This window comes from Scatophagus argus, chromosome 16 (genome assembly GCF_020382885.2).
Source record: "Scatophagus argus isolate fScaArg1 chromosome 16, fScaArg1.pri, whole genome shotgun sequence".
NCBI lineage: Eukaryota > Metazoa > Chordata > Actinopteri > Scatophagidae > Scatophagus > Scatophagus argus.
The window spans coordinates 3,703,858-3,714,406 of NC_058508.1; the positions used below are offsets into that span (position 1 = coordinate 3,703,858).

General features: G+C 36.8%; 1 protein-coding gene across 1 annotated transcript; it reads right to left on the minus strand.

Moving 5' to 3' along the window:
- Positions 1-4,015: 4,015 nt before the first annotated feature.
- Positions 4,016-8,666, minus strand: LOC124073522 (C-type mannose receptor 2-like). The gene is made up of 5 exons (XM_046415800.1): positions 8,591-8,666; positions 6,902-7,321; positions 5,406-5,744; positions 5,190-5,281; positions 4,016-4,156 (listed from the first exon to the last, which is right to left on the minus strand). Exons 1-5 carry the CDS (start codon positions 8,664-8,666, stop codon positions 4,016-4,018), a joined length of 1,068 nt encoding a protein of 355 aa, XP_046271756.1.
- Positions 8,667-10,549: the final 1,883 nt, after the last annotated feature.

Consider the following 10,549-nt stretch of genomic DNA (forward strand, 5'->3'; position numbering starts at 1 on the left):
ACAAAGAACGTAGTTAGAGCTTTCATTTTTAAGCTCAACAGTGCACTTGCGTTTCGTCGGTATTATTTTTGCAATTTTTGATCCAATTGAAATTGCTATTTCAGTCATTTCATCAACAGTCTCCACATCTTGCAGAAAATCCATATCTTCAGTATGACCTCCTGATAGACAGACAACACAGAAAAGTCTCTTAATGCAGTTTACATTTGTAGGTTATTAGCAGTCTAGCACTCACTGTCACTTAGAGCTGCCCAAGGTGGTTTTAAAATGAAGACATCCGCAAATACTGTTAATGACAGTTAAATGATTTAGCTAAGAGGCTAAATTGCAGCAAACCTTTGGCATTGCTCATTGCTGTTTTACTTAATATAGGAAGAGGAACTGATAGAGGTAACAAACTTTAATTTATCTGGTATAATGTTTATGATTCTGAATCTTAGTTTATTGTGCGAACGTGCTAACATAGCTAATTAACAGTAGAGCTGCATGGTATGAGGAAAATGTACATTGTGCAATATCACTGTCCAATACCATGATGACCTTATATTGAAGTGCTCATGTTAGCTCTCTTGCTGTTCCCACTGTGCTACTTAACCATCGCCACTAAACTGACAACAATAGATCAGAGGGCTTGCAGGGGCTTCATCTGATTGGCCAAAGGTCAGAGTTTGAATACATGATACATTTAAGTAAAATGATTTTTTTCTTATTCATTGTTTAATGCTGTGTATTGCTTGATGACAAGTAAAATACAGTTTATCAGTCAGCAGTACCTTTACCATTTCATTTGGTTCAGTTTGGTCAAAAACAAAAGTACTGGACAAATTAAAAGATTTCACCTGATAATGGTGCTAAATGAAAAGTAAACAATTCGGCACTAGTTTCGACCACACGGTTGAACTAGAGAAATCAAGGGATCCCAAGTCCAGATGCCGTGATATTTTCACAGGATTAATATAAACTTGTGCAAAAACATGCACTTTAAATTAATTGGCTGCTCTACATTGCCCTTAGGTGTGTGTGTGTGGCTGTCTGCCTTTGTGTGTCAGCCCTGAGATTGACTGGTGACCAGTCCAGGGGTGTAGGGTGGTCCATATAGTATTGTCAGGTATCACTGTATATGTTTAGTAAAGTACATACTGAGGCATCTATAACAATAGATGCTTCATCATAATGTTTCATTTTTTGGTAGTAAATAAAGTGTAATGTATTTTCTCAGAATCTCAGGCAATTATGTATGTATAAATGTAGTTAAACAGTATTATGAATGCATTATAATGCACTATGAATGCTCCCAAAAATATTTTACAGGCCGATCATTTCCTTTCTTAATTAGCGATTTGATTTAAGATGTTTACAATTAAAAACTAATACCCTGATGTACAACAGGCCAGTTAAACATGCAAAATGTGAAATCTGGGCAAACATATAATTAAAGTTAAAAAATAAAGTTTCTAACACTGAAATAGCAACTGACCACTTGGGTTTAAAATGAACTGAATTAATTCATGTTTTCCCATCTATTACCATATTACATATTTCTAGTCAAGAAAACTATTAGGACATTATTAAGTAAGCATGGACCCATAAAATCAATTGACAACAGGGCAGATATCTGAAATATTTAACATCCTAATTCAATATGAAGTTTGCCTAGTAGCTGCAGGCAGCAGTACAGTGGAAATACCAGCTTAGATTCCTGTAAGAGATATTCTGATGTGATGAGAAGCATGATGGTACAGAGTCTTGTGTGCTCAGACCTACCTGGCTCTTCTTAGAGATGAACGCCTCTGAGGGACAGGTAAGAGCTCAGACTGTCCTGTCAACGTTGACTGTTATATTCTTATATTTGTGATGGAGGCCAAAACCTGCTCCTCCTGGAAAGCATACACACATAGCACCTGTGGGTGTCACTAACAGTTTTGACAGCTTAGTCATTTGTAAAGTCCCTTTGTGCCCATTGCACAACTTATTTTATATGACAAGCATTGATGCATACCAGAAATTGGAAATTGGAAACTACTGAAATTATTTGAGAAAACTGAAAGCACAAACGCAATAACCATGGGATGTGGTGTGAGTCACAAAATTGGTCTCAACTGTAAAAAGAAGAAAATGCAGCTTTTTAATGCAGATCAAGAATATGCATTTAATGGCACTGGAGTGATTTATCCTCTGGGGTCATTACAGTCAAAAATATAGTCAAAATATCATTTGATTCCATCTTTCCAATGGTTGTTGAGATATTTTAGACTTTCATTGTTTTCAGACTTGTATTCCTCAGTAAAAACGGTGTGTTCTCAGTGTTTTCATCACAACTCACACTCAATTCCGCTGTAAATACTGTTGCCATCCCTGTCACTGTTAAAATCTTTTTTTTTTATCTTGGTTGTTTTTATATTTATATAGTGTTGTTTTATATTTATAGTATTACGTATTTTGTAGGTGATTTGGCTTATGCCGGGACCAGGGAAACTAATTTCGTTCCACCTCATGTTTCTACATGTGTAAAATGACAATAAAGCTCCTTGAATCCTTAAAAAGCTTGACATAACCTTTTTTCACTGCAACAGTAGGTTACTGTCCAACACCTGTAAACAGGCTTTGATATGTAAAATCAGCTGAGTTCTTGTTTAAAGCCACAGTAGGCAGTTTATTCTTGGTGTATTTTTTGGCTAAAGTTTCCTAATAACCAGTCAGCATATTGTAATTGAAACGGTCTGAGAGAAACCTAAACATCTGCATTTCCTCTTGGCTCTGTTTCAGGTCGTTTCAGGGAGAAGGTATTGTTATTGGTGGTTCAATAAATGCAGATGGGCGTGCATGTACTGTCAGATGGTGAACGCGTAACTGAGTAGTGGAAAAACCTGCATTTAACCTGTAATTTTTGATCCCTCCTCTGCCTACAACGGTTTATACCAGAACACACAGGTGTGAACATGTTGCGACTGTGTGTGGGTGCTGTAGCAGCCGTGCAGCCTTTTGCTGGCACAAAGCTGACAATATCCAACTTCCTCCTCCGTGTTATTCAAGATGAGTGTGACCGTTCTTTATACATTACATACATTATACCAGTATAAAAGAAAACAGCTAACTTCTCTGAAAGTCTCCTTTCATGTTTGCCCACGTGCAACAGCACATTTTAGCTTTCAGTCTTCAGGGGCTTTTCAGCATTTTGTCTTTGTGTTCCTAATTGTGGGCAGCTCATTTTTACATGGAACGAGTAACTAAACAAGACATAACAACAAAGGCATATTAATTTGCGCCTGGGCATATAACCATGTACTTCAAAGCATCTGGGTCAAGACAAGATGAAGACATCACCATTGTATAAGAAATTGAGTACAGATATTTCACAATGCATCAGTGTGTTCACATTTCACTCAGAATCAGAATTTACACTCCTCAACATAATAGGAGAGTTAGCGACTATGCTTCCTGAGACCAAGAATGACCCAACAGTAACCTAACCCAAAGCACACACTAAATAAATTAAACCTAAATAGTCCCTTAAAAAAGTTAGCTGTGTTCTTGTGTCTGTAACGGTCACTTTTCCTAACTGCTCTAATTTCAGCCTCTGGACAAACGATCAGATTTCACATAATCAGGTAACTCCACATTAATTTCACTTATGCTGACAGGTTATTAATGTAAGGGCTCAAACTGCTGAACAAAACATACAAGCTCTGCAGGAATGTGATTCAAAATAAATGCTTATTTATATTTACTACATGCTATTTATATGTTTGCTTTATATCCTAACAACATCTATTGTGATTCTGATCAAGACACAGTAGTGTTGAAATCTTCCTCCATTTACACTCTTTGAGTGTGAAAGTCAGGGAGCGCACTCGTCTTCTTTCACACACAGCTATGTAGAAATGGGGTCTAAGCTTATTGTCATCAACATGTCAATCAATATGACAAGTGTCGTGTGAATGAAATGTCATTGTGATAAGTTATGTCTCTAAATTAACTGAAAGTTCCACACAAAATTTAAAAAACAAAGAAAATTTTAAGGTTTAAATTTAAGGTTGCAGCCGATCTTCTTTTTCTCCTCCTTAGCTTCCAAGCCAAAGATCTTTCCATCAGGCTGCTTCCTCCATGTCAGCTTCATGTCTTTAATCAGGCTGTGGAGCTTCAGTGTCCGACTGAGCTGTGAAGCACAAACACTGCAATTTATTCTTTATTACAGAATATACAAGAAGAGCAAAGGTGAGAAGGAAAGATCTACGGTGTACCTATTTTCTGTTATTTAGCGTAGCTGTATTGTGTTGTATTAAACTGAGAATCCTATTTGTACTTGACCTCTCTGATGAACCCATTTCACTCTAGTTACTGTTCCTGCCAGCAACGGTCCAGAAGATCAGTGAGTGAAGGCCAGTTTGCACAGTTTGCCAGCCAGATTGTATTGCGTGTGCTACAGCGCCACCTAGTGACGGAGGCAGCATTGGAAACGTCTTTACCAAATCCCAAACCTCTGTTGTTAAACATTTCTTTTATGCAATTTGTGTTTTAGTTCCAGCTTACAGTATTGACTCAGTTTTCATGGAGTCTCAACAGGGGATTGCAATGCGGTATTAGAGTTATCTCAGAGACCTGTGGTTTTGTAGTGATTGAAGTCCCATTCGTTTTTCCAATAATCAATGTTATGTGACTCAAAGTTAGAGCTGTTCTACAGCTCAGTCCAGTACAAAAGAAACAGTACAAAAGATTAAGAACTGTAGTAGAAAATAACTGGTTCTTTGATTTAAAAAAAATTGGAAATACAAGCTTATTCACACAAAAATTTTGAAGTATCCATTTATCATTATTACTCTTGAAGTTCATGCTGGCAAGAAACATCCAATGACAAAGTGTATAGGTGGGAAACATGCACAGTGAAACAATTCACCATGTTTTGCTCTTAACTGTAACACTGAAGTCTCAAAGCGTGAATCCAAAAAATTATTCTCACAGTTTTCTTCGGGCTGTATGGAGTTTATGTTTATGAAATGTTTTATCTGCCCTGCAAATGGAGCGGTTGTGTTTTTGCCGATATAAATATAGTCTTCTTATAACTACATAATAATTATAATAGTTAGAATTTATTTCCAATGCAACACTCAGCCATCTGGTTGCTTTATTCACTACTATTCATACATAAGCACAGCATGGGAGATCTTATCATTATTGCTTCTTATTATTACCTGCTGCAAAATGGCTTCTCCTGCATCCTCCAGCTTCACAGAGGAATCCTTTGCACTTAATTTCACCCTCACCACCTGTCGCTTCAGTGACACTTTTAAAAGAAATGTAAAGTAGTTATAGAAGTTTTAAAGTAGTTCTGTGCTATTCAGCAAAGTACTGAACAAAAATAATCTTAAAAACGTATTGTTATCTCAGATTTGAAGCTTAAAGCTCACCAATACTGCAGACAAAGTATAATTTTGTAGTACATGCTTTGTCTTCCCATCGGCCTTGATGTAAAAGTACACAAGGAGTGTTGTCATTTGGTTCATTATTATCAGTATTCCAATGTGTGAATGAAATGTGGCTCCCGTCAGACCACTTCCACGAGTCTCTGTAGAGGCCGATCCATGTGTGTTGATTCTGGACCATCGTCTTCAGCTGGTCATTCTCAGATTGGTTCCTCACACTGGCCAGGTCAGTGTGGTGTTTCCTGCAGTAACTCTGAGCCTCAGTCCAGTTCTTGGACTCATTCACAAGGATGAAGCTGGGAGAGGACACTGTTGCTTTATTCCCTATTTATTTTTCAGCAAAATTTTAAAAAGTTAGCGATGAATAGTTAGCAACATGAATAAATGTCTGAACAATACTACAATACAACTATAATATTTGCTTTTTTATTTTACATGCCTACTGCCTACTGTCTTAGCCAAAAAAAATGTTAAGGTTTACACAGTTTTACTAAAAGCTGCACTAATCAATATTTACATATTATTGATGAATCAGATGAATACATATAATGTAAAAGTTGTAATTCATAATTCCCCTCAGCTTTAGGGAAGTTTCTGTCGACTTTGGAGCATTGCTTTGGTCATCATCCAGTGCTGTGGATGTAACTGTGACTGTGTCTGAGCAGAGCTAGAGTCAGTCTGCTGTATGTGCACAGTGATATGGACACACTGTTGAACAACACAACAAAGTAGGTCACAGCTGTATCACAACAGACATAAAAACTAAAAATGCGGGACCCAATGACACTGAAATGTCACTAATGAAGACAGGATGATATGCTTTTAGCTAACAAAAATAAAATAACTCAAATTTGATGAAAACTGATGTACATTTTCTTGAAGAAATTGGTATAAAAATGTATTAAGATGATAATAATATGTTAGTGTTGTGCCATTGTGTTGATTTGCTGTGTCCATTGTATCATCCAGTGTGTAGTATTTAGGGGCAGAAATGGATTATGATATTCATATTTTTGTTTTCATTAGTGCATAATAACTAAGAATCATTGTGTTTTTGTTATCTTAGAATGAGCCTTTCATATCTACAGAGAGAGGTCCTTACTTCACCATGTTTCTACAGTAGATCTGAATGGACAGACCAAAACTGCCTCTTGAGAGGGACTTTCCATAGGGGACAGTGAGGTGAGGGGTGTTCAGTTCTTTGCAATTTGCAACTGCACCACTAGATGTCACTAGATCCTGCACACTTCACATTTAAAGACTTGGTTAGTTTTTTAACTGAATTAAAGGTACTTTAAATAGGAAAACACCAGGCATGCTATCATAATCAGACTGCTGCTGTAAATGAAAAGACATTGTGAGCCAATGGTGCCTGAACTTTTGCGTAGAGGTAAACATTTAATGCAGCAAGCAGCAAGTAGCCAGTGCAGCATGCGACTGATGTTAAAGTAGTATTAGCAGTCATAATGTGCTTTTCTTACCATTGTAGCAAACAAATGGGGCTTCATATTTGCAGTTTCTGTCATTCCATAAGCCGTCATTATCCATTCCTGCACAGTTCTCATATCCTCCAAAGTTAATGGGTCTGTCACTCTTCCACATCCTGAACTCTGCTTCTCCTTCACCATAATAACCCTCCTCTTGCAGTGACCACCTCCAGCTATTAATGTCATCGTACAGTCCTATCCAGACATGACCTCTGTAATATTTTTGTGCAGTGGTCACCAGCTCATCAAGCTCTTCCTTGTTGTGAACCGAGGCCAGGTCGCTGTGCTTCCACCTGCAGTAATGAAGAGCTTCAGCCCAGGTGTTTGCCTTTTCAACAAGGATGTAGTGAGTGGGAAAACAAGCAGGTGGGAAACACAGTCCTGTGAAAAAAGATACTTCTTCAGTAAAGAAAACTGTAAGGCATAAATGGAGGCCCGATTTATTTTACACTCATGTCAGCCACATTAACAAATTCATTATCATATTGTTGGTTCATTAATCATCACTTTGTTTGATTGTCTCTTCATACTTTTTTTGTCAATGACTTTTATTGCAACTTATTGTTGAGTGATTATCTGCTTCACAGAGCTGCAAGAGAACCGCAGAGCTCTTCTGAATTCTCTGTGGGTTTGTGATAACAAGTGGCTTCTTTCACTTACCAATGTGGTTTAATATAGTTGATGAGTTAATCTTTTTTAAATATTAAAACTGAGGATGAGTACAGTAAACAGGGTTGATTGTGGTATGAATTAGCCAGTGAACACAGCACAGACAGACAACACCCTCACCCTTAAAGGAAGAAAACATGAGAGAGCATTTATTGGAAATATGATTTCCAATGAATGCTAATGTTGCTTCATGTCAGCAGGATATTTAAATTGGTATTTGTTTGCTAATAGGTTGCTAATATCTTGGCCAAGTGGTCAAAATGAAGTCAACTTAAAGTATTTCTATTACATATAAAAACTTCTACATAATTTTATTACATAAGTTCAATGTAAAAGTAAAAGCTCCCTGAACTGATTTAATTTAATCAGACTAAGTTATTTAATTTATCCACAATGACTGATTTGTACCTTATGTTCTCCTTAAAGACCACTTGCAGTTATTTTACTGTAAAGTGTGTCAGTGAAAAACAAACATTAAAATGGACTAACCTGATAAGACCACAAAAATGAAAGTTTTCCCCTCCATGGCAATGAATGAGCTGCTCCCTTTTACGGTTCTGCTGTTACTGTTGTTATTCTGTGAAGGAAATATAAGAACATGACTGACTGACATATTAAACAATGATCTACTCTATATTGTGTTACATTTTTAAGGAAGATATTTTTAAGGAAGGCCAGTAGTCCAATATTCATTCATTCGTTCAGTAACATTAATTGCATTTGCAGAGTATATGGTCATGTTTCTAAGACGATATCAGGAGTTTCCATCAGCTGTCAAATACACCTCAATGACTTTGAAAGGACAACCTCAAAATGCTCACAATGTTCTACACAACATGCAGCAATCTGCTCTTAACCTCTGCTGAAATTTGAATAAAGTGTCATTTTCACTTTCTTTGCAAAATTGACTTCACTGTCAAATAAAATCTATGATTTTTTAGTTTTTCAAAGAAGTCACGTCCTACCTGTGAGGTCAGGCTGATCACAATCTGATGGAGTTACAGAGTGAAATACATGCAGTTATATTCACTGCAGCCTGAAATGCAGACACAAATCCTCTGAGCTGTTTGCCGTCATAGTTCTCTATCATAATCCCCCATTTGCACTATGCAAAAGCATGAGGGAATGTTATATTTGCATTGTGCCACAAAGAGTGAGGTTGACTCAGATTTTCATCAAGGGAGATTTCAAATAATAACTGAAATTATTTGGTAGATTACATTATTTCAGTATTAACTCAGTAAATAATGTCAGACCAGGGGAATTCTGTGGCCTGCGGGTTAAGGTGCTGACGATGGAGAGCAACGACTCCAGTTTGTGTCCTTTGTCTTCATGTCGTCCAGTGTGATGTTCTTATGAAGAGGCATAAAATAAAGAAATAATAAAAAGAATATTACATCGTAATGAATCAGTTCAATCAGTTGTTCTTTGAGGTAATTTACAGTGTTTGCTGTGGAGAGACTGACATTTGTAAGCCCAGAAACTAATCTGAATAAAAACACAACATAGAAGTGTAGATTGTCAAGGTCAACGAGCAAGGAGACAACAGCTTATTTCAAATAATTACTGTGATCATTACAAAATAATGGTGTGGAAGATTGTTACTTCAGTGTCTGACTAGAAAGACAGTCTCTTCTGACAAATGTTCTTGTTGTCCACGAGTTGAGGGATGTGGATTCTCCTGAGTGCAAGTAGATCAGTTATGAAATCAACTGGACTATTTTCAAGAATTTTTCTTATTGTTATACAGACCGCAGGAAGACCTACTACACAGGTACAAACAAATTAGAGTTACAAAACAGATGACACCCTGATCTGTTGTGGCAAAATTATGTCAAGATATGTCGTGCAAACTATTTTTGGCCATTGGCAGCCTTTTTTTAAACTGTGCTCTTTGATTAACCCTATGTTTCACATAAGACAGCTTATAGTATCAAGGATATTAACTCCCAGAATACACTGTACAAGCACAGAGGCAGGGTCCACGGCATTTATGTTTGGGATTTAGTGAATGATGTTTACAAAAACATTGTGTAGATCATTATTCATTGTACTTATTTATTTACTTTGGAGAATGTTAAACATCTCATTAGCCTAAAGTGCGAGAAGATGCTATGACTCCTTCAAGGTTGGAAGAAGTCATAATGTTGCCAAAATGTCAACTTAGAGAATAAAGCTTGTGGTGTGTAGCACATATTTATTTTTGCAAATTTATCACATCACACCCATAAAATGTTTCAGGGTTATGGACAACATGTTCATCAAAACTTTTTGTTTTTTCTTAGGACCAGCCCCTACTCAGCCTGTGTTCCACACCAAAGGTATACAAATTTAGGTTTTGCAAATCATCCAAATTAGTAGAGATCCAAATACATACAAATTCCTAAGCCGAGGAAAGCAAAGAGCCGCTCTGCTTTGCCTTCTGTCCATTTTAGTAGCCAAGCATTTCTTTTTATATCCCATTGCTGTATAACCTGGGTCTCTACATATCCATAACTTTGTGTGAGACTAGCAGAAAGACTAGCAGGAGGGATATATGATGAAACTGAGTGAAATGAAAATTGCTGAAGAATGTATTTTAGACTGAACGCCTGGCTTTGAGCAATACATACACTTTTAGATCTGACAGCAAATGTCTCTTGTATGCCCCACACATGACATAAACTAAACAGAGACAGACTCTTTGCAGTTGCTCCTCCATTTTCTATTGCTGTTTTTAAATCTATGCTGAAGACAATTTTTTAATCACAGGGCTTTTAAACCAACTCATTTTTTTTAAAAAAAAAATTGTATCACTGTCAGATTAAACAGATTACTGCTGAGGCATGTTTTTATGGTGTGGAACTCGATTTTTCCAATGTTTGCAGTCACATTTTAATTCGGGATTTTGTAGAACTATTTGATTCAGTGATGAGAACAGCACACTTCTGCCATATAATTATTGGTCAGATATAACATCTGAACTCTCAATAA

Coding starts and splice junctions, on each gene's coding strand:
- LOC124073522 (XM_046415800.1), bottom strand. CDS start 8,666: ATGATAGAGAACTATGACGGCAAACAGCTCAGAGGATTTGTGTCTGCA. Junction 5,745..6,901: donor CCCATTTGTTTGCTACAATG/GTAAGAAAAGCA, acceptor AAAAATAAATAG/GGAATAAAGCAACAGTGTCC. Junction 4,157..5,189: donor GAGAAGCCATTTTGCAGCAG/GTAATAATAAGA, acceptor TGTGCTTCACAG/CTCAGTCGGACACTGAAGCT.